This window comes from Xenia sp. Carnegie-2017, unplaced genomic scaffold (genome assembly GCF_021976095.1).
Source record: "Xenia sp. Carnegie-2017 unplaced genomic scaffold, XeniaSp_v1 HiC_scaffold_14, whole genome shotgun sequence".
Lineage (NCBI taxonomy): Eukaryota > Metazoa > Cnidaria > Anthozoa > Malacalcyonacea > Xeniidae > Xenia > Xenia sp. Carnegie-2017.
Window position 1 is genome coordinate 1,457,121 of NW_025813447.1, and position 23,823 is coordinate 1,480,943.

Here is a 23,823-nt window from a genome sequence, read left to right on the forward strand (position 1 = left end):
ATTCCTCAACTTCACACGGTTGTTGCACATTAAGGGGACTGGGTTCTAAGTCATTGGATAAAACACCATTAACTTTCCGACCATTACCCATCCAGCGTAAACAAACAAAGTGTACGCCATTTTGCTCATTAAGAGAGAGAGAGGATGGACTTTAACATTATCAACAAAGTTTTAAAATCATTGGAGCGCAAGGCGCGTGTTTTTCAACACGAGACATGTGACATAAGATAAAATTATATTCAGGCAATAACAAAGTCTTTCCCTTTCTCTTTCTATCGTTCCTTTTTTTCAGTTTCTTTTCTTAACGCGAAAACTTCTAAGAATTTATTATGTAAGTCGAGAAATAGAAACGTGCCGCCAAACACGAGAAAGGTTGCAATCCAATGGTACTTCGTGAAAGGATTCTTAAAGAAAAATATCGAAATCAATAAACTCACAAACTTCCGTAGCGTTACGACCAACGTCACCGTGAGAGATGAAAACTCGGTCGTCAGCACAAAAACGCTCCGTATGCAAATGAATTGAGAGATGCAGTTGCCCACAATATAAAACCATAGTCTTGGAATTTGCACGTGGTAATCTTTGTAAGCAAAATATTCTGAAAAAAAATTCGATATTATTACGCGTACGCATGCGCATCAGCAGACCGAGACGGATTCGACTTTGGGATTAATAAAGGAAATAGCAGCGAGCATTTAATAACAAAAAATCCAGTTACTACTACAGAAAATGCTAGATTTTGTCACAGGAAAAAACAGACAATAGTCTCCCATCTCCTGTGAGCTTTGTACCCATTTCCTGTGATGCGTTTCCTAAAACTTCGTAGTGTGTGTCAGAGGCTTTGAATATTGCGCATGTCAGAACTGTACCTTGTAGAAAGGACACACCCACTAATTTAGCTTATGGCATTAGAGTACATGACATATATTGAATGTAATGTTTTTACAGATGAACCAAATTTTTCAAAGAAAAGATCTTTCATTTTGAAATGATGTCGTTATAGGAGGAAAAACTAATAAAACAGACAAATTTTGAGCAGTTGCATTACCAGATAACTATTATACGTGATCATGTATTGCGCTTGGAGCAACCACAGCTTTTGAAAGCTTACAATACCAATGGTGTGTGTAATTTTTATATGTATTTTGACCAGTAAAACTATTTTTAAATGAAGATATGATCTTCGCACTTTGCTGGACAATTTAAGCAATCGTCTCAGGACCTGAAAAAATCAGGTGACTCAACGGGATTCGAACCCATGAATTGTCCAGCAAAGTGCAAAGATCATATCTTCATTTAATTTCAAACACCGCACTGCATAAAACATTCATAAAACTATTTTTATAAAACTACACATACTAGAAACAATATATGTATTAGAGGCCAATATGGGACATAAAATACTTGTAGACAAGACTACTCACCAGATTTATTGTAAATCAACACATGTCTATGGATGTCTCCAATGAGCAACAAAAACACGGGTAACGGCAAGAAATGCTGCAAGAAAAAGCAATTTAATTTTTTGCAAAGTTGAGTGTGGTCTCAAAGTGAATAATTTGCAAAAGGCAAGACGTAAAAACCCACTGAATAAAAAAGTGCTTCATTAGGATGCTTTCCATATTCCTTGTAAAGCACTTCCTAAGAGATGGAAGAAATCAAACTGGCTGTCATTTCATTGGAGAGCAAGAAAATAGCAATAAAAGCTTTAGCATTTGAGAAAGACATCTTGTGAACCTGAAAAACTCCAAGTCTTGATGTGATCACAAGTGCTAAAATAAGCATCACAACTCCTAGAGAAAATGTAGATTTCACCTTGAACAAACCATTATGGCATTCTATGTAATTTGCCACATCAATAAACAAGAAGACCTTTTAAACACTTTGCACCAAAGGCCACTACCAACCTAACTCAACACAAAAGCGGTGGCAAATACTGGGGGGGAGGCAGAGGAGACGTGAGCCCCCCCCCTCCAATAATGTTTAAAGACTAAAAATTTTGCCTGACACCAAACACCAAAAGTGACACATATATAATCTAACTATGTTAAATATGGAGTTTATACTTTGTGTCCCAGCAATCACATTAAATCTTTTGACTTTTTTGTTCTGTACAGAATGTTCTAGGAAATCTCCATCCTTGAGGACAAGCCTCGAGAATATTTCACAAAGTGTCTGTCATAAAATGGCAACATATATGGTTTCCCACTTACCCACAGCCATCCACATAATATCCAAGGTACTATCACCAGATGAACCAGAGAGACTATTTTCATTCTAGCCAAGTAAATTTACAGAGAAAAACAGTGTCGAAAGCTCACACTATAAGATGATAATCTTAAACTAGATATGTAAAACAACAATGGTGTTGCAATAGCTTTCAACATGATCACTTTTTTGTGGTAACAAGAAACATATAAAAGTACATGGTTTGAACCTTGGAGTATCGTAACATGTTTGTGGATGAAGATCGTCCAGGTTAGTAAAGTTCAGAGAAGGACTGTTTGTTGGTATTGATGTTGACTGACGTTTTGAAAACCTTAGCGCTAAGGTTGCCGAAACATCAGTCAACATCAATACCAAGATTCCTTCTCAGGACTCTACTAACCTGGACAATCTTCATCCACAGACATGTTAAGAAACATACTGCTGAAAATATTTGCAAAACAAAGAGAATAAATACATACCAGACTCTTTGCTGACATAATTGTTGCAATGCAGATTCCAATTGTAATCATCACCACAGACAAATATGTGCTACGATTGTAACTAATGACCATCAAAAATTAACAAAAATTACAAATTTATATAAGAATCAATTGCAATCAAAGACACTAAACCATGACTAACCTCTTGTTTAATATTAAGATGCCCAATATCAAACTGGACACAAGAGAACCCTATAGGAAAGTGATTAAAATTTAGTGTCCGATTCATTTCCTAAACCCAGGTTCAAAATTTGACAAATTCATCATGATAATGTGTCTAAAATACTTGAAGTTCAAAATAGAACCTCGGAAGTGAAGACAGCAATTACAAATTTGCCTTTACATAGCAGGTGTCAAAGCTTTGCTTGAATCAAATCTTGTCAAGGTCTTACATAAAATATTTTAATGAATGCTCCAACAATTGTTAGAAATATCTTTATAATAAATTTGGAATATGATAAAATCGATACAAGAACTTCTACAATCAGTGACATAGCCAGCCAGAAAATTAGGTCATGGAATACAAATTTTTCTGTGTTTGGCAGCAAAAATAGATTTCTAATGAAGTAAAAAAGCTCTGAAATTTACACATGCGTAGGGACCAAAACTTGCAGGCTGGCCTATGCTACCTTCTACTTCTACATCAAACTTCAACAGTAATCTTCAACTTACTGATCTAAATATCATATGGAGTGGCATTGGGATGTGGAAATTGGGAGCAATGTTATTTAACAAACTTGCAACAATGAAATATGATACCATTGTACAATATCGTCTACAAAAAGATAGAAAACTAGGCTAAAATGTAAATTTCTACGATTGTAAATTCTCACTTATAAAAAAAGATTTAATTACATACCCTATAGGAATGACTGGTTTCACTGTTAAAAACTTTGTGGTAAATATGAATCCAAAGGCAGCAGTGAAGACAAACTGAGTAAAGGTGATTATATTCCCAGAACTTGGAACCTCTCTAGAAAATTCAAGACAAGCCAGTTAATATTGAAATCCAATATTTTCGTCAATATCCATCTTATTTTTAGAAAATATTATTAATACAGTCAGACGTGACTATGAATGTTGCCAAATTTAATCAGATCATTTTCCACCCTAAAAAACAAGTTGACACTACCGGCCTAAATCTTTTGTGTAAAAATTGTACCTACTCGTTTCGACAGTCTCGTTGTTGAGAAAAGGACAAAAGAATACTGATTTGAAGCGTCTTAGGGAAACTTAAACGGACAGTTTAAATTAGTGACTTCCTACCTCATTATCGCTTCTAAAAACATGTTATTGGCAATGCATCCCCAAATACCAACGTTATGGCCACGACTTTATATAGCTCCATCTTTTTCACATGAAAATTACCGTTAAATTTATTACATCAAACCGGAGTACAACACAATGAAAACATTGTTTGGCCGAAACATGACAAAGCAAATACCGGCGAATATTGAGCACTGAGCAGTGTTGTACTATCATCAATATCATCAATATACAAAACTGCGCCTGCAAGCAAACTTACTCTAAATAATATGTATAATATGCGGCAGAAAAATCTTGTACTCTTTATGACTTTATCCATGACTGGCCAAATTATGAACGTATAAGTGATATGGTTGCATCATCGTGTTTTACACACAAATCCATTTTTTCAATTATTTTTCAAACATTTATAATAACTCTAACATTGTTCTTGCCTACCACAACACCTACCCACCATTGTCATAACCCACCACTTCCCTAGCCCACCTCTACACTGAATCATCAAAACCCTTACCCACCACTGTTCTTGCCCACTACAACACTTACCTACTACAACCATTACCCATTACAACCCTTAAACACAACAACCCTTACCTACTACAACACTTATCTACTACAACACTTACCTACTACAACATTTACCTACTACAACCCTAACCCATTACAACCCCTACCCACTACAACATTTACCCACTACAACTCTTACCCACAACTGTCATCACACACTACCGCCCTTACCCGCAACTGTCATCACACACTAACGCCCTTACCCACAACTGTCATAACACACTACCGCCCTTACCAACAACTGTCATAACACACTACTGCCCTTACCTGTCATAACACACTACCGCCCTTACCACAACTGTCATACACACTACCGCCCTTACCCGCAACTCACACTACCCTTACCCACAACTGTCATAACACACTACCGCCCTTACCCACAACTGTCATAACACACTACCGCCCTTACCCACAACTATCATAACACACTACCGCCCTTACCCGCAACTGTCATAACACACTACCGCCCTCACCCGCAACTGTCATAACACACTACCGCCCTTACCCACAACTACACTGATTTCCCACAACCCTAACCCACTAATGCCGAAAGATTAAAGATGGCAATGATGACGTTTCACGGAAACATATTGAGCAGCTGTATCGGGTTAACGTAAAAGTTAACTTCAACCATCAACTTTTACTTTAAATAATTTTAACTAAGTTCTCAATCATCAATAAGAGTTGTTACAAAGTATTTGACAAGAACAACTCAAAAACCGAAGCTTTCTTTATCCGGGTCTGGTTCTTCCTAAAGTCTAAATTGATAAAGCCCAGTTTCCACTTCAAAATTTGCTTTCTCGCTTATCGACGAAAGCTTCAACCCAAATATTTCGTTGTAAAAAATAGTTTATACAGTCAATAAAATGGCAGAATACAAAATACATAAGTGAAAATTTATGATGTCAATGATGTGTACTAGTGCTACACGTCAGTAAATGAAATAGTGTTTATTAAATTTTACATTATCGTACGTTCACAAATCTGCGCATGTCATGTGATATCTTCAATAAGGACTCTCTTACTTTCACAGTTCTTACTAAGTATTATATTGTCTTCAGTAACCTCAACCGTACGAGAATCACCTAATTCTGTTTCTTCTTCACTTTCCGACGAGGAACTATCCACGTTTGGCAGCTGCACGAACTGGATGTCCTAGAAGATATTTCACACATATAGAGAATCGTCAGTCAGCAATATTCAATGATCTTCCAAATAACAAACTCGACAATAAAAACAAAGCACTTTACTAAAATCACAGAGTAAGTGCTGTAACTCAAAATCTTTAGGAGATATGATCTGCTCATGCGCAAGAATAGTTCTGCGCATGCGCAGTGCCATCTCCTAAACTACTTGGATTACGGCGACGATCTTTAGCTCATATCAAAGTTCTCGTCGAACTCTTTCGAATGAGCTAAAGATCATCGCCGTAACTCCAATACTTTAGGAGATATGATCTGCGCATGCGTAGTGCAATCTTCTAAACTCACGAAGCTCACCGAGAACAAATTACACACGATGAAAATACATATAATATTTGAAAGTGGTTTTACACTTGATAAGAAACGTGCTGGTGAACACTTCCAGCTAATGCATACTGCTGGAAACAAACTTGTATACAAAAAAAACACAAACTATAACAAACACAAAATTACAAATAACACATAAATAGCCTTGGGTGGAATAATAAACAGATGGAAAAATTTCTTTATCGTGAACAGCGGAGTTTTTCCATAAAAAACCTCTTTATTTTCCACAAAATGGAGAATTGTCTCAACTTCCCATGTTATTCTACACTCCCCCCCTCCCCCCAAAGTCTTCATACCATATTAATAAATGATTCATCTTCTTTGACATCTTCTATATTGTAAACTGAACTTGATAGCTTCTCTTGTGCTTCCTTCATTTTTGGTAGGAAATCTTTCACTTGTTTCAGGGCTGAAAAGATTGTATTTGGCATAATTACACATTAAAAATTTAGGAAGTCGTTTTGCGTGCAAATATTTGGTCATAAATTACTCTTTGCATTCTTCACAAATCGATCGATTATTAAAAATAACTCCAAAATAGTTTAAAGTAACAAAATGTAGTAGAATTGGTGTTCCGTTCAGTACATCCATCCGTACCTCCCCTTCTGAGTAAACCAAAAATAATAATGACAGCCGCTGTACTTGCAAAAATAAAGCACGGGCTCGTATTGTTATCTAGTTGCTTCCTTAGACGTGTGAATTATTGACACGAAAAATACCACGTCCAAAAAGACCTCCAACTTATTTTTCTACATACATTTTACACTCAACCGTGGCAATGAAATACGTATTGGTACAATGGAGTTCTGGTCACAAAAAAACGAGTATTTTGACAGAAAATTACGTTCGCGATAAATCCATGCTACACGACTTCACTAAAGAAGGGATTATATCGTTCTTAACTGTAGAAAGAGGCGATGTTTCTACAGTGGTAAATAAAGGAAAACTTGGCCGGGTTGCTTGCGTGAGCGGTTAGTGACACAGTTTATATGCTTCTTCGATATGTTTTTGTACTTTACGGGACTTGCCTCGATCCGTTTTAGCGAAAATATATCAAAAACAAAACAATGGCGGCGAAGTGATTGTTGAAAATAGCACATGTTAAAATTCACACCCGCGTGTTAGTCACATGACCACTGCACATGACGCGCACTGTTGTGAAACCAGCTCGTAAGATTGCTCGCAAAAGTTTTCGTCGTCTTTTGTAAATTTTAGAACATTATCACTAGTCATTTCTTTGAAATCAATGACAGCAAAATTTGCACAACACAAATGAATGAAAATTGAATGGCAAATTGTTGTACTGTTCTACAAAAACTAACAAACTCTTCAAATTATCTAGATACCTATAACAAAAATCTTCCAAGCATGCATGCAACAATCGAGAATATGTGCCCAGGACGCGCTATTGAGTTTTCCCAAAAGGTCTGCACAAGCAAGTGCTAACACAAAAAACCCTCTTATTTCTTTTATAAAATAGCAAAAATGTGAAACAGACACATTTAAAACAAATGTTTTAATTTTTCCTGCTTTGTGAAGATAGTTTAGCAATTGATTAATTTGCAAACTAACATAAACTGTCCAATTGATTTAGCTTAGAATTGTTTACACAATCAAATGCAAATTCAGCTATAAACCAATAAGCTCATTTTAGAGTTTTTGTTTTACAAAAACCCAATAAATATAGCTCTATGAAACATGCAACAAAATAAATTTTAGAGGATAGAAAGCTACTGGAAGAACATCAAAGTCTGTTGTTATCTGAGGATACGGAGCTCATTGATGATAATCAAATCACAAGTCTGGCATTACCAATATCACAACATAGACTGGTAATGAGGGACAATTATATGGAACAGGGACCTTCATTGAGAAATAAAATGGAACAGCTTAATAAAGAACTGACGAAAGAAAAAACTAGAGTGAAAGAGCTGATGAAAATGAATCATAAGTTACAAAACGGTTAGACCTTAATCATATACAAGTAGAGTATTGGTTGCCATTTTATAGAGAACTTATTTAAAAAACTCCTTTCCATAAATCATTGGATTTTCACATTTTTTTACTGGGCAGATACAAAATATTTTATTATATTCTGAACCAATAGAAAGAGACCAAATGGTGGGGAATTTAAAATTGTTACCAAGTTGACTAAAAATTATGTTTGAAGCATGAAAAATTATTTTTAAGAGTTGAAATGCCTTGCATCTTCAGAAAACCTTTCTATGCTTCTCACAAAGAAATTTCAAATATTTCTAAGGTCTTCCAGAGTTGCTCACACAGGCAATGCAGTCAAACGAATTCATCACTTCATTACGCATATGTCCAAACTGCCGGCAAACATGTGATGATGCATCCTATAACATGCCTACTGTGGTAGCACAACCAGCACAAGATGAACTATTCCCTGCAAACAATATGATTGTAGCAATGTCCCCTAACCTCACATCGTGTACCATTCACGAGGCACAATTGACACACACAAGCCCCTTGAATACAGCACCAGAAAGAGCTATGTCATATGTTACTATGGTGAATTTGCCAAGTATTCTTAGTGGTCATTCAAACAGAGGCAGCCCAGATCCTGTAATGGAGTTTCATAAAGACCATCATGGAACAGGAACTTCCAAGACTGATGAAAACATGCCTATCATATCTTCATCCGAGACACAACAAACTATGGCACCAACTGAAATGCAAAATCACGAGGAGCATACAGAAGCATGTGATGTATGTTTAGAGATAATATGATCAGGGATGCAATGGAACCTTGTCAAAACCTTCACCTTATAATTGCCCTATATTGCTGAAAAATGTATTCCCTCATTTTTATTGTTTGATGTTATGAGTCACCACAACTTGGACTTTCCGTGGCCTGCTATCTGATAGCTTTAAGTGTCTAAGTCCATGTCTTAAGAAGACCATATATGGCTTCAAAAAGTTGTGTGTTTTGCCTTGGTTCTTGTACATTTTTTCACTAGATAATTGTATAAAAATTTAACTATCCAAGTAGTAAAGTTCTCAATTCTAGAAATGCGGTTACACTAGATAATTGAATGAAAATTTAACTATCTTAGTAGTAAAGTCCTCAATTCTAGGAATGCTGTTTCATTTCAGGTAATCGAGGCAAAACCATTCCAACCTCAAGATGTTAACTCTGGTAAAAAGGATTCATACAGGAAGTTAACACTGTCCATGATGACTCAATATTTTAACAGAGACATCCTTAGAGTCTCAAGTGTAACAGGTCATGGAAAAGACACACGCAAACCATTGGATAAAGACATAGTCAAACACATTATTGGTGAGTGCCACCCAAATTGTAGGAATTTGGTGCAAAGAGATATTAGTCTTTCCACAATGTTATAATCTTTCATTGCATAACAAGAGAAAGTCTTTTTAGAAACTGTTAAAGCACAATATCCCAGTGTTAGCGGAAGACAAATTAAAGCAACTATGGCACAGAAATGCAAATACATCAGACATGTGTGTAGAAAGAAAACAATGGAAAACATGTCGGTGACAGTGGAAGGAGGTCTTGAGAACGATGGTGAACAATTGTCGCCTTCATTGCCACAAAGAATAGAAGCAATGCCAGAAATGAACACGAAAAAGTCTATGTGTTAGGGAAATTGGCAGGCAATTGTAAGGTTAAAAGGACAAAACTCAAATTATAGAACATATAAAACAAAGCTCTTTACTCTAACCTTCACAAGCTCCAAGTTTATATGTTTTGCGTTCTCCATTAAAGTTGAAATCTTTCTTCAGGAAATATCTCTCAAACTCTGTAGTTAAGTGATAAAAACTAGTCATTAGTCACAGCTTTCTAGTAGGATTTTAAATTTTAATCATTTAAATTTAATGAAAGAATAGTTGGTATGTTTATACACCAAATAGATTGGCTTACCTCGTTTGGGATTAACTTTAAGTAATTCCTTACAGCTTTCTTTCTGGTTATTGTTATTATTTTCATTATTATTCGAAAATGACAACGGTCTGTCTTTAGAATCACATGTTTCGAAGTTAATCGAGGAACCCGCCATATTCTGAATTATACATGAGCCCGCATTCCCGCAAAACTGTACCAGTGGTACTCGTGGTACTCAGTGGTGGTACTACGTCAAATTGCTGGCAGTTACTATATCTAACCCTTCCCGAAGTGTATTAATATGTTGTCATAAAGGAACACACGAAATATCTCCGTACGCAATCTTAACCATACTTAGCCATACGTTGGAACAATTTAAACATACTTAGCTATAAGATTGCGTAGGAAGATATTACCTCTGTTCCCTTTTGACAACATATTGATACACTACAGGAAGGGTCAAATTAAATAACTACCAAATTTTTGTCAAGTAAGCAACAACATAAAGGATCAAATGTATGGATGTTGATTAATTAATTAAATAGCTACGTTTTCACTAAATCATTACATAATATTTTACACGAATTCCAAACTTACAAAATGCTACTGGCTTGCAAGCTAACCTGGACCAATTTTTCGTCCGTCGACCGAATGGACTTGACATTATTACTCTTGAAGACGTCACTTTCAACAAAAACTGCTTATAGCAATTATAGAATTACTTATTCTAATATAACATACAATATTATAAAAATGTTGTCCTATGAAAAAGGATCTATTGAGGTTTCAAATTCCAGATCCAAGCTCTTTAGAATCTAGATTTCATGCTCGTGGATTCACGTTTTCAAAGCTTGACTTAAGCTGGATTACGGATCCCTTACATAGGACCATAAATTCACAAAATATATCATATACAATGAATTTAGATAAAGATCAAAGCACAGGGGCCTTTGAAGGCGACCAAAATTTTCAAAGTAAATATTGGGATAAAAATAGCAACAAACCACATACGAATACTGTTCTAACATTCGAGGCCTATGTTTCTAAGCATATGTTCAAGAGCTTCAAGCCTTTGTTCAGACGAAGAAGTTGGGTTTTCAGACGAATAGTTTGGAAGTAGCGAGCTATAGAGATGAGATCGAATGTCGTCAACCAAAGGGATGGAATCAGTTTCTTGTCTCTCTTCTATGCCTCGAGCATCTTCCAGAATCAACTCAATCAAACTTTGATCATTGGCAAGCTAGAATAAGAAATATTACATTTTTATAGGACCCAACGCATGATCCTTTCGGATGAAGATACTATAGTGAACTTTACACAAAATCTTGTATGGAAATCAGATGACTACAAATGAAAAAACATCAGACTGGAGGATAATAGGACTAAAGCTCTACCACTAATGAAGATATAAGGCTGGAGTACATATAAGGATTAAAGCTTTAATACCAGATCACTACTGGTGAAGGCATAAGACAGAAGTATAAAAGGAATAAAGTTTCAACACTAGATCACTAGTGATGAAGATAAGAACTAAAGCTTTAACACCAGATGACTATTGATGAAGATATAAGACAGGAGTATATAAGAACTAAAGCTTTTAACACTAGATCACTTTTGATGAAGATATAAGACAGGAGTATAAAAGGACTAAAGCTTTAACAGCAAATTACTGCTGATGAAGACCTACGCAAGACAGGAGTATACAATAACTAAAACTTTAAAACCAGATCACTACCGATGAAGACATCAGGCTGGAGTATAAGGACTAAAGCTTTAACACTATTTAGATCACTACCGATGAAGACATCAGGCTGGAGTATAAAGACTAAAGCTTTAACACTATTCAGATCACTACCGATGAAGACATCAGGCTGGAGTATAAGGACTAAAGCTTTAACACTATTCAGATCACTACCGATGAAGACATCAGGCTGGAGTATAAGGACTAAAGCTTTAACACTATTCAGATCACTACCGATGAAGACATCAGGCTGGAGTATAAGGACTAAAGCTTTAACACTATTCAGATCACTACCGATGAAGACATCAGGCTGGAGTATAAGGACTAAAGCTTTAACACTATTCAGATCACTACCGATGAAGACATCAGGCTGGAGTATAAAGACTAAAGCTGTAACACTATTCAGATCACTACCGATGAAGACATCAGGCTGGAGTATAAAGACTAAAGCTTTAACACTATTCAGATCACTACCGATGAAGACATCAGGCTGGAGTATAAAGACTAAAGCTTTAACACTATTCAGATCACTACCGATGAAGACATCAGGCTGGAGTATAAAGACTAAAGCTTTAACACTATTCAGATCACTACCGATGAAGACATCAGGCTGGAGTATAAAGACTAAAGCTTTAACACTATTCAGATCACTACCGATGAAGACATCAGGCTGGAGTATAAGGACTAAAGCTTTAACACTATTCAGATCACTACCGATGAAGACATCAGGCTGGAGTATAAAGACTAAAGCTTTAACACTATTCAGATCAATACCGATGAAGACATCAGGCTGGAGTATAAGGACTAAAGCTTTAACACTATTTAGATCACTACCGATGAAGACATCAGGCTGGAGTATAAAGACTAAAGCTTTAACACTATTTAGATCACTACCGATGAAGACATCAGGCTGGAGTATAAAGACTAAAGCTTTAACACTACTTTGATCCCTACTATTAAACACAATTTTCTAGGGACCATAGAAAGAGTTTTAGTACACCATTATCAGTCCCAACCTCGTCCATGTATTCAGCAATGTAGCAGCAACACTCGGCCTCTAATCGTGGCGATGAGAAAGTTCTACTAACTCGCACAGCCTGCACAACGTTAGTCACATCTAGTATCTCGATCATTGAGTTGATACACAACCGCTTGAGACCAGGGAGCAAATACATTTCGGCAGCACAGATCACATTGAAGATGCCCTCGAAATCAGACGGGATCTCAAAAGAAAAAAGAACCGTATTTAAAAATGAAGAAGACAGAAAAGGATGCCACGAATTAAATATACATCGTTAGACACACGTATACCTTTGCGTCATCCGTGTACATATAAGCAACAACGACCGCAAAGATGTCTGGAGTGAGGTCGCGAATGTTTATACTATAATTTCCCGTTAGATTTCGTCGTTGATCGGCTGCTGTAGCAGTGTTGGAGAAGTCAAATAATGCCTTAAAATAATGACTACGATGATAGAAAAACACCTAAGAAAAAAACATAAAAATAACTTAAGGATGATTGTGGAGAAACATACAGTGTACTGTTTGTGTAAATTACTGTCATTACAGTTAAGTTACATGTTTGTGAATGAAGATCGTCCAGGTTAGTAGAGTCCTGAGAAGAAGTGTTTTTGTTGTTGTTGACTGACGTTTCGACAACCTTAGCGGTAGTCATCTTCAGCGGTAGTCATCTTCAGCGGTAGTCATCTTCAGCGGTAGTCGTCTTCAGCGGTAGTCGTCTTCAGCGGTAGTCGCCTTCAGCGGTAGTCGTCTTCAGCGGTAGTCGTCTTCAGCGGTAGTCGTCTTCAGCGGTAGTCGTCTTCAGCGGTAGTCATCTTCAGTGGTAGTCATCTTGAGCAGTAGTCATCTTCAGCGGTAGTCGTCTTCAGCGGTAGTCGTCTTCAGCGGTAGTCGTCTTCAGCGGTAGTCACCTTCAGCGGTAGTCACCTTCAGCGGTAGTCATCTTCAGCGGTAGTCATCTTCAGCGGTAGTCATCTCCAGCGGTAGTCGTCTTCAGCGGTAGTCGTCTTCAGCGGTAGTCGTCTTCAGCGGTAGTCGTCTTCAGCGGTAGTCGTCTTCAGCGGTAGTCGTCTTCAGCGGTAGTCATCTTCAGCGGTAGTCATCTTCAGCGGTAGTCATCTTCAGCGGTAGTCATCTACAGCGGTATTCATCTTCAGCGGTAGTCATCTTCAGCGGTAGTCACCTTCAGCGGTAGTCATCTTCAGCAGTAGTCACCTTCAGCGGTAGTCACCTTCAGCGGTAGTCATCTTCAGCGGTAGTCATCTTGATCTTCACTACCGCTAAGGTTGTCGAAACGTCACTCAACATCAACAAACAGTCCTTCTCAGGACTCTACTAACCTGGAAGATCTTCATCCACAAACATGTCACGATACTCCCGGGTTCAAACCATTTAATTTAAGATAAATTGGTTAAATATTTTCACATAAAACGATCGTTACTTGTATCTTTAATGTCCTTGAATTAGCTGCATCACGTAACGTTTGGTAACTTAAACATGAATCAAACGAAACCAACCTTATTACAATGAAATTCAAAATCTTCAACATGGAAACAGACATCGGAAAGTGTCGATAAATCATCAAGAGCATTCTCGTTATCGCCTAAACAACATGACATATTCATCATCAAACATGACGGTATTATTTTCTTAATTTTATCAATATTCTTAAATCAATTACATCAAATTGATGAGGCAAATTCTCGTCCTTACCACTGTTCTCCTAATGTTCCCACACGCTCACCATCCTTTCTTTCATATTTTCACTCACATTATCCTCAATACTCCTATCCATGTTCACAAACGTTCCCAATACTCCATCAACCAATAAAACATCAATACTTTCACTCATATTATCCTCAATACTCCTATCCATGTTCACAAACGTTCCCAATACTCCATCAACCAATAAAACATCAATACCTTCACTCACATTATCCTCAATACTCCTATCCATCTTCACAAACGTTCCCAATACTCCATCAACAAATGAAACATCAATACCTTCACTCATATTATCCTCAATACTCCTATCCATGTTCACAAATGTTCCCAATACTCCATCAACCAATAAAACATCAATACCTTCACTCATATTATCCTCAATACTCCTATCAATGTCCACAAACGTTCCCAATTCTCCATCAACCATCATCATCAATATCTTCACCATTCTTATCTTTATTAGCTAATACCACCAATCTTCATTATCATAACCATGTCATGCGCACTATCCTCGTCTTGTCCTAACCTTTCCAACATTATCATCGTTATTCTCTTCAGTAAGGATAATATGTCAGTGCTTTCTCTTAAGTTACAAATTACATTCACCCCTTTTAACATCAGCATCATCACTCACCAATCCATGCCGGTCTTCGTTTTTTGAAAGTTCCCTGTACAGTAATTTTTACCAATCCTAATTCTAGACTCTAACTGTCTTTACTATCAAAAATTCATGCAGGCTTATGTGCGCCAAACTAGGGAGTAAGGACATGCCTTTATACACTATCAAATCATTAAGTTTCTAAGAGTGAACGATGAAGCGAGGTAAACTTTATTTTTAAGTTAAAACACTTACCTAACATTTGTGAAATAAACAAAGACATTTCGGGAAGTTGCTGCAAAGAACAAGTATTAAAAATAAAGTGTAATTGAATTGAACATTTCGCAATAATGGAAAAGGCAACTGGCCCAAACATTAATTTACTGTCAAAAAGTTAAACCTGAAATCTAAATGGATCAGGGAGTGCAACTTCGGCAAGTTTCGTGAATTCCTCTTTAAGATTTCGTCGCTCCATTGAAGGATCAATGCAAATCATTGTCACACGAACAAAACCTCTCTTTGATTCACCTTATATGAAATATATGATATTACGTCATATAATGGCAACAAACTGACGTCATTGCTGTTATTTTGCCGATGAGTTGTACGAAACCTGGATGGCAGTTCATAGATTTTGTAATTTAACCATTATGTCAAAAAGCTTACAAGGATAAAAGCTGTAAACTGAACAATCATTAAAAATATCACGCTAACAATTTAAAGACACGAAAGTTTGATTCCGTAAACAAAATACGTATTACGACCTTTTTTTGTGCCGTCATAATTGTTCATTCCCCCCCTGCCAAATACACACAGTTAACAAGTTACATTAAAATTAGTCAAAGAAAGGGGGGGGAGGAGGCATTCTGTTGAAGCCGACCTCGTGAAAGGATGAAGTCTGGGTAGAAATAAGAAGGGGACAACAACTAGACCTATGTTACTACTGAATTATAAAAAATCTCACTCTATAGACTTGGGATGACACTGGGAGACTCTAGATATAAAAATTTTCACGGTGTGAGACAACCTCAATCCATCTAAATATACTCATGCCTTCAGCATTGGACATTAACCCCCTCAAAAAACCTTAGGTATGGCTACATCACATTGAAATATGCATACAAAAAAACAAGGCAAAATTCAACGTACCAAATGTTTTTGCATTTTCCACACGTGTTTCAATAAGCTTCTTAAGTTCATCCAATTGGAAGAGAGAAGCAAGATAAAGATAAGCATCACATTCCTGGAAAGGAACATCCAACTTTCCTGGAAAAATAAAGTGCTACATTTCAACATTCGCCTCAATTATTTATCAATAAACATGGTTTAGGATGGCATTCATAATTTTCTTGGATGCACCTCTTCCAACATCATGAAACATTTTAGCGAGTTAATGTTAATAACAATGATTTTTTTGATGCCAAGATAGTCTACTCACCAGTATAAAAATATTTCAACATGTTTCGAAACTGACCAGAGTTGAACTGTGAAAGTGACAAACATTAATTACATTAACAAAAAAATGTGAAAGCTCAAAAGCAAATGCCAGTTACATTAATTGTTTTGGTAAAAACACTGTGTCTTCCTTCCACTTTGTGTTAAACATTTCGGCAAGATACAAAGATCTAGCTGATAGAATCACCCTGTGAGCAGGAACAGTGTCTTCTTGCACTACAAAATGGACATCAGCAAAAGCTCCCTGCTCAAAACACCTAAAGAATACATACACATTATATATAGCAGAAGTTTTGTACCTTACAAAGTTTTACTTTTTAGCTGGTGCAGCTTTTACAGCAGATTGAACATGTTCTGCCATTGAAAATTTCAAAGAGGAATGGGCGAACATTGGGAAAAATGTAAAAAATATGATGAAAAGGTTTGGGATCCTAAGAGGATCTTATCCATGATCCTGCAGGATTATGCAGGATTTTGCAAGATCCTACTCATGAATTTCACCAGAGATATGATTTATAATGGCAAAAGAAACCTAAGTCCAATTCAGTAGCAATGACAATGCTAAATCATACCTTCGCAAGAACTCATAATATGACTCTCGTCTCATACAATCTGAATTTACTGCATTATACTTTTCCAAAATTCTTCGAATTTCATCAGTCAATGCCCCATACAGGCAACGCTCTCCGTCAAATGTGTTGGCTTCACATCTTGATCCTGAAAAGACAACATTTTACAGATAGGGCTACTTTTAGGGTTTTGGTCACACAAGAAAGCCCCAGTAACGCTTTTCGCAACAGTCCCAGGTAAGGGTTTAATACTATAATGACCAATGCATAGATGCAAGATGTCATAGCAAACCATAAACTTTGCACATTGCAACACTTCTAAAACTTTGATTTCATTAACACCATATAAATTGGAAACCATAAAATTAGTAAAAAAAGTTGAGGAGAATCTCACACAGACAGTTAAGTGCACAACATACTCTGTCAAATTGAACAAAAGATTAGTTCTAAAAATTCCTTATCAAACTAACTTACATAGATCAAAATGGTGCCTATGTACAAAGAGTCTAATGAAAAATTTGAGCTTTAATTTAAACACAATACACTATAATTGCAGATGAGCACTAATTTTCAAACAAAACTCACCACTCTTCAAAAGCAATTCAACCATGTCTTCATGCCCACATAAACATGCATAATACCTAGAAATTATATGTTACATTGATAAGAGAACAGTAGAAACTTATCACCATTCAAAGCATTTTAGGAAATGCATGAAAATCCTTATTTCAGGGATTCATACTTACATTGATAAGAGAACAGTAGAAACTTATCACCATTCAAAGCATTTTGGGGAAATGCATGAAAATCCATTTTATAGGGATTCATAGTTAACAGCAATGGCATCTCTTTCAATTTGAAAGCATATTTTTAAAATGGTCAGGAAAACAATAGCTTCCAAAAAGGTTTAATAGAAGTTGTTAAGTGCACTGTTTGTCTGACATGATTTCAGTTGTAAATAACTGAATGCTTTTCTCGAAAACATCATTTATCAACGACGTGTCACAAGAATGTAATGAATGGTCTATTTATAGAAATTTGACCCGAAAACTTCAATAACAAGACGTACTATTATTAGACATATCAAAGAAACAAAGTTTCGAACTTGCCACACATACGCAATACATATTTTAGTCCTTACAATGGAGTACTGTCCCAAAAATCTCGAACATTCAACTCTACATCCTTGACGTCGATTAGGTACCTACATAGAGGAAAAGATGTGAATTAATACTGTAAAATTACTATGCATATTAAAAGCAAAACCTGATTCATAGATTATCATACAACATACACAACATAAAACAATATTTTTGAAGTACAACAATGATAAAATACCTTAATTTCTCAATATCTCCAGACCGACAACACCTAAACAGTTCAGCCACATCCATGTTATTGTATGTTTGATCTAAATATGAAGTCATTAATACAACTTCAAAATCAAATATTTGCGTTTTGACGGCTCGTCAATTCTAGTCATTACTCCCTCGGATTTGCAACAACAATAGCTATGATCTGCACACATAGTAAGCTGCCTGGTCATCAGTTCAGGCAGGCAGAACTATAGCAGTAGTAATATTTTAGTAAACCAAGTCAAGTTAATTTTCTTTTCAATTTCAAATTGGTTTGTTTACAACTTAAAGTACACGCATGCGTAACGCTAAATTGACTGGTATTTTAAATACGGCTAAATACGGAAAAATCCGACAGTTTAACTTTTGACAGTTAGTATAAACAATCCATAAGGTTTACGAAAACAAAATGGCGCTTGCCAGGAGTGATCAAATAAGTAAAATAGTACTATGGTGAAGAAAAGGTAAGGAATAGCTTGCTTGAGAGGTCAGTCGAAACGATCGTGAATACTGTCCAATAAAAATCGTATCATCTGTCTGAATAGAATACATTGATGAGATTATAAAAGAAGAGATGCCAAAAGGAAGAAAAAAAAAATCAGACAGAGATGAATTTGAAGGTAGACCAGCTGGCTTAACCTTTGCAGCATTTTTACCAGAATCAGCTGTTCGTGAAGAAACGAGAAACGGTGAAAAAAACGGTGCAGCGTCCATCAATAACAAAGAGGATGACAGTATAACAGAAATGAATGACAGCACTCCAGAATTTACCGTACGCCGAACAAAAAAGGGAAAACTACCAATCTCGTACGAGAATCGCTCTAAAGGGAAAAAAGTGACAGTGATAGCGAACGTCAGTGGGAACGCTGATGCGCTGCTTGCCGAGCTGAAGAAACGTCTAGGTGTAGGAGGAGTTTCTCGAGGCACTTATATAGAGCTACAAGGAAATCAAATGGTTTTCGTTGAGAAATTTTTTGAAGGACACCCCTGTTTGAAATGAAAAAATTTTGGAAATTTACTTCAGTGAAATATTACTCAAGTGTCATTTATTTGTTTACATATGTATGAATAATTGTATGTCTAAGTCATCTTTTATTTTCCAACGATAAATTGTAAGGTAAAAATGTTCAATGAAACAGTTCAATATAATTTATGTGAACGTTTACACCGATGTTATTATGTCTACTAAATTTTCATATTGTACTTGACCATTTTGATCTTCGTGACCGGCCAAAAGAAGATCAACTTCTGCGTCAGTCAATTTATCGCCGAGGTTCGTGAGAAGTTGACGGAATTCGGCAGAACTTATTAAACCATTTTCATTTCTGTCGAACACCTTGAAACACTCAACGAAGGAGTTTTTAACAGCTAAAGAAAAATAAATTACTGCATGTAAAAATTCAAGGGATGCACACGTTTAAAAATTCAAAAAAATAATTAAATTCAATAATTTAAAAACTCAAGGATATACACGTTTAATACAAACAGAAAACTTGTGCAGAAAGAAAGGTGTGATTCAAGACTGTTCAGTTATGTTTCCATATGATTGAATATGTAAGAGTAAGTCCCGGAATATAATTTAAACAAACTTTATCATTTTGCAGTAGGATGGGTACTTTACCTGGTGTAATTACTCGGGGTTTTGTGGCTTGAAAAATAGACCAGAACATTTCAAACGAAATGCGTACATCTTTGCCAATCTTAAACTGCTGTCTTAATTTTGCGACTTCGCTTTCCGTCGGATTTGAACCCAACGCACGCAAAACCTCCCCCAAATGTTCGACACGTATCTTATTGTCTCCAACACGGTCATACAGAGAAAAAATATCACGACAGTCGTCAATGCCCGATTGTGACATTCTCCGCTTGCTTGTATAACAAAATACTAATGGTGTGTCTGGTCAAGGGAGTCAAAATCGCCTTTACGTTAAGACAGCGCGAATAGTTTAAAACATATTTAGTTAACTTGTTTGCATTTGCAGGTAGTTGTGGGCAATTTGCATAAATTCTTAAAACCAAATGGGGGTCAAACAAATAACTGTGGCTGGATGTTCTCTATTTATTACGCATGAATAACCATTGTTAAATATATAGTACAGTCAGTGACGTATCAGAGCGCAAGTCTTAGTCCATCAGTAGAAATGTATTGTTTTCACGGTGAGTGATCACGAAAAAATGAATGTAGGAGGACGAAATAAGCAAGCCATGTCAGTACTTATATTTAATTAGAATGACAAGTCATTACTAGAGATTGTAGAGTATTACTAGTTATAACTCGAGTCACATAACCTATTGTTTTTAGGACGGCAGCATTGTGTCAATGCGTCCTTCTTTCAACCAGGCATCCTTTTTAGTCGTAACAGAATATATTAGACACTTTGATATTTACTTTATTTGAAGAAAAATATTACTTTTGACTCGTTAATTGCTACAGTAGTATCAAGAGTGGGTAGCCATACACAAATTATTCTGTTTAAATTTCAAAGCAATTTTAAATTCATTCATGTTTTTAGAAATCTATTCTTTTACAAGAGCACGAACAGACTTGTGGACTGACTACCGGCTACTGGTAATATCTCACCGCAAATGGGTAAGTTGCCTAAAAACTATATTTATTGCAAACGTTTTTATTTACAAAGATTTCAAGTTGCTGACACCAGTTGACAATGTTAAAAATGTCAAATCAATGTCACTTTGGTGCGTTTTCTTCACAAGGCAAGGCTTACTTCAAGCGTCCATCTTGGCAGACTGCAAATGTCATAATTGGTATATTGCTTCGGGAAGCTTGCCGTTTTATCTTGGTTTATTATAATGGTTATTACAAATACTGAGTAAATCCCACTAGCGGAATGACTGCAAGGCTATTTATAGTTATGACGCGCTTTCACATGTTGTCGAACTCAACAGGCGTGGTCAAATGGTCAGAACAATAATCAAATAAATTGCCTGTCCTTTCACGTCCATCACATTACCAAGGCATTGACTGCCCGAGAAGAGACAAACGAAGGAGAGACTTCACTGTGGTTTAGACTTTTTACGATTTAAAAACAACTTACATAATGGTGAGTGTTATATCAACAATCGCATTTTTGCGTTTATTAATAATAGTAAAACAACACCGAGTTTTACAGTTATTCAAATCGGGGATAAAGGTTAGTCGGTTACCATCAGAAACAAAGGTGAACATACTTAAAAAACTCTATCAATTTACAAAGAAATTGCTCAAAAACTGTTATTTGTTACTTGGTAAAATCAAACGAAGATGTCGTGACGAAATAAGCAAGTTTTGAGTAAACGCAGCTGTAGTGTAGTAAAAATGATGTACGCTAACATGACAAACCTTTAAATCAAGAATGAAAATTGTAGCTTTCTTACATTTTGTTTATGAATTAACACAATTATCTATTTATTACCTAAAAATTTTATTTTTTGCGATTCAAAGTGCGATTTGGTAATTTGTTAAAACGTCTTTATTTTGTATTAAAGGTTAAGACATCCTCTAAACCTAAAGAATAATTTAATAGCATAGCTATATGGCTTCTATCACCAAAGGATCGATAGAAATGAAACTCAGTCGATCCTACAAGTAAATGTGAAGATAAAAATCTTCGCTTTCCTTTTCAGGAATACGTAACGAGTGAAGGAATAGTCGTTACTAACAGAATTTTTGTCGGAAGCATACCACATTGGGTAAGATTTGTTTAACGCTTTACAAGTAGGCAATGTAAACAAAAAATATATACATTGCTTTTCCCAATGTCAAAACATTACGAGATTACAGAGATACACTAAAGATAACAAAACACGTTTTGACTTATATCGCGTTATCTATACTTTTTTGCCCTTTATTTCATGTCCTTTATCTCACTTTTTTTTAATATCAAGATGTGCGAAAACAAACTTCAACTCGCGTTTCAAGATTTCAATTTAAATGTGAAAGATACAAGAATTGTATTGGACTTAAAGACTGGGGAAAGGAAAGGGTAAAATCTTAAATATCGCTATCCTCATTTGGAAACTAATGTTTCAATGTGTTCGCCCCGAGCTTTGTCTTATGCATCATTGTATTAAGGTATGGCTTCGTTACATTTTATAATGTTGAAGACGCCGTGAATCTTGTCAAAAAGGTAGAGATAGCCATGCTTCATCGAATTGCTAAGTATGACAGCACATTGCTTTCTTGACAGGGTTTTGTGATAACGAGAGAAGGAATTAGACTAAAAGTTGATACTGCAATTCGCCGAAAGGTTTGCCTTGATTTTTATCATCAAATAGCCGGTGTAATTGATTTAGATCTGATAATTAAACTATATTTGTCATTAAGGGATTGCAAATCCGTTTGCAGCGTCAAAAAGAGTTTCTTGAAAGTAAGAAAAGTCAACTTTTCTTTCAACTAAAAGAAAATTTTACAGTCCCGTACCCAAATGAGTGATTGTACTAAACTCTTTTAACTTAGAGTCGTTGAGCGTCAGTGCGACAAGTGGACAAAGTTTTGGTTTAAGTAATCAGCCAGAGACTCAATGGCAGTCTAGTCCAACCATGAGTTCAACTCAGCCTGCTCAGGTGATTAATTACATTGAACTTACATCAAGTAATGGGTCAATCATCTCATTTCTCATCAGCTAGAAATCAAACCTCATAACTATACATTTGACACCCACAAATTTCCTATACACACAATACAATGACTTATGAACCAAACAATAAATACGGCAAACCTTGACATTTACTTCTCACTTGACTCTGAAGACGACTACCGCTAAGGTTGTCAAGACATTAGTCAACATCATCACCAACAGTCCTCTGGACTCACCTTGCTAACACAGATGATCTACCTCTTCAAACATGTACAATTTCATAGAAACAGGGTTTTAATTTCATTCTTAGTAACTATGGCAGAAACATAAATTTAAAACTGGCTTGTAATTGATTTGCTTTTGTGTATTTTTTTTTACCATAGCTCCAGTATGTTTACTCATTTGCCAATTCCAATTGTCAACCAACAATCATTCCTTGTGACCATGGTTGTCAAGCTGATATTTGGAGCAAGGCAATGTTTTATCAGAATTGGCAACATCCTGCCTTTGGTGCACCAATAAGTCTGCCATGCATGCATTAATTGTTGTTAATGTGCAATAGTTACAAGCTCTGCAGGACAGGCTTGCTTATGTATAGTTTATTTGATGTACGTTATTTCAAGTTATTAACAACACAGCGAGTCTGTGAATTATATCATAATGTAAAGTATTATCCAATGGGTTTTAAAATTAGTTAATATTTAAAAACTGTGTCAGTGTTGCATGGCTCAAATCATTCATATGTTGTTGATTGCAACATACTTGTTAAAGTATGTTCGATTTCAAGTTCCATAATACAATCCATTTGTGAATAAACATCTTAAACATACTCTGTATAGAACTAT

General features: G+C 36.0%; 7 protein-coding genes across 7 annotated transcripts; 3 read left to right on the top strand and 4 right to left on the bottom strand.

Annotated features, from left to right (window-relative positions):
- Positions 1-150: 150 nt before the first annotated feature.
- Positions 151-4,243, bottom strand: LOC124434093 (UDP-xylose and UDP-N-acetylglucosamine transporter-like). Its single transcript, XM_046983969.1, is given in 11 exon segments — positions 151-598; positions 1,425-1,500; positions 1,588-1,641; positions 1,738-1,793; positions 2,214-2,277; positions 2,688-2,769; positions 2,851-2,900; positions 3,381-3,483; positions 3,568-3,681; positions 3,975-4,017; positions 4,020-4,243. Coding segments are annotated over 11 exon segments (1,005 nt in total). The 5' UTR covers positions 4,057-4,243; the 3' UTR covers positions 151-272.
- Positions 4,244-5,423: 1,180 nt separating this feature from the next.
- LOC124433875 lies at positions 5,424-10,119 on the bottom strand. The gene is made up of 4 exons (XM_046983714.1): positions 9,978-10,119; positions 9,778-9,855; positions 6,367-6,479; positions 5,424-5,696 (listed from the first exon to the last, which is right to left on the bottom strand). The coding sequence occupies exons 1-4, from the start codon at positions 10,111-10,113 to the stop codon at positions 5,535-5,537; spliced, it is 489 nt and encodes a 162-aa protein (XP_046839670.1). The 5' UTR covers positions 10,114-10,119; the 3' UTR covers positions 5,424-5,534.
- On the top strand, positions 6,763-10,017 carry LOC124433860. Its single transcript, XM_046983678.1, has 5 exons — positions 6,763-7,041; positions 7,790-8,032; positions 8,331-8,800; positions 9,188-9,374; positions 9,474-10,017. Exons 1-5 carry the CDS (start codon positions 6,849-6,851, stop codon positions 9,695-9,697), a joined length of 1,317 nt encoding a protein of 438 aa, XP_046839634.1. The 5' UTR covers positions 6,763-6,848; the 3' UTR covers positions 9,698-10,017.
- Positions 10,120-10,448: 329 nt separating the features above from the next.
- Positions 10,449-18,687, bottom strand: LOC124434161 (ankyrin repeat and BTB/POZ domain-containing protein 1-like). The gene is made up of 13 exons (XM_046984043.1): positions 18,385-18,687; positions 18,188-18,250; positions 17,632-17,687; positions 17,050-17,194; positions 16,578-16,734; positions 16,461-16,506; positions 16,172-16,288; positions 15,423-15,550; positions 15,278-15,317; positions 14,217-14,302; positions 12,991-13,164; positions 12,696-12,902; positions 10,449-11,178 (listed from the first exon to the last, which is right to left on the bottom strand). Exons 1-13 carry the CDS (start codon positions 18,471-18,473, stop codon positions 10,960-10,962), a joined length of 1,527 nt encoding a protein of 508 aa, XP_046839999.1. The 5' UTR covers positions 18,474-18,687; the 3' UTR covers positions 10,449-10,959.
- On the top strand, positions 18,608-19,566 carry LOC124433881. Its single transcript, XM_046983731.1, has 2 exons — positions 18,608-18,865; positions 18,947-19,566. Exon 2 carries the CDS (start codon positions 18,976-18,978, stop codon positions 19,399-19,401), a length of 426 nt encoding a protein of 141 aa, XP_046839687.1. The 5' UTR covers positions 18,608-18,865; positions 18,947-18,975; the 3' UTR covers positions 19,402-19,566.
- On the bottom strand, positions 19,431-20,380 carry LOC124433878 (myosin-2 essential light chain-like). The gene is made up of 2 exons (XM_046983728.1): positions 20,023-20,380; positions 19,431-19,769 (listed from the first exon to the last, which is right to left on the bottom strand). The coding sequence occupies exons 1-2, from the start codon at positions 20,258-20,260 to the stop codon at positions 19,564-19,566; spliced, it is 444 nt and encodes a 147-aa protein (XP_046839684.1). The 5' UTR covers positions 20,261-20,380; the 3' UTR covers positions 19,431-19,563.
- A 128-nt stretch (positions 20,381-20,508) lies between these two features.
- On the top strand, positions 20,509-23,807 carry LOC124433870 (uncharacterized RNA-binding protein C644.16-like). The gene is made up of 9 exons (XM_046983710.1): positions 20,509-20,558; positions 20,915-21,463; positions 22,026-22,091; positions 22,287-22,384; positions 22,474-22,528; positions 22,589-22,648; positions 22,726-22,768; positions 22,858-22,964; positions 23,362-23,807. Exons 2-9 carry the CDS (start codon positions 21,461-21,463, stop codon positions 23,518-23,520), a joined length of 591 nt encoding a protein of 196 aa, XP_046839666.1. The 5' UTR covers positions 20,509-20,558; positions 20,915-21,460; the 3' UTR covers positions 23,521-23,807.
- The last annotated feature ends 16 nt before the right edge of the window (positions 23,808-23,823 follow it).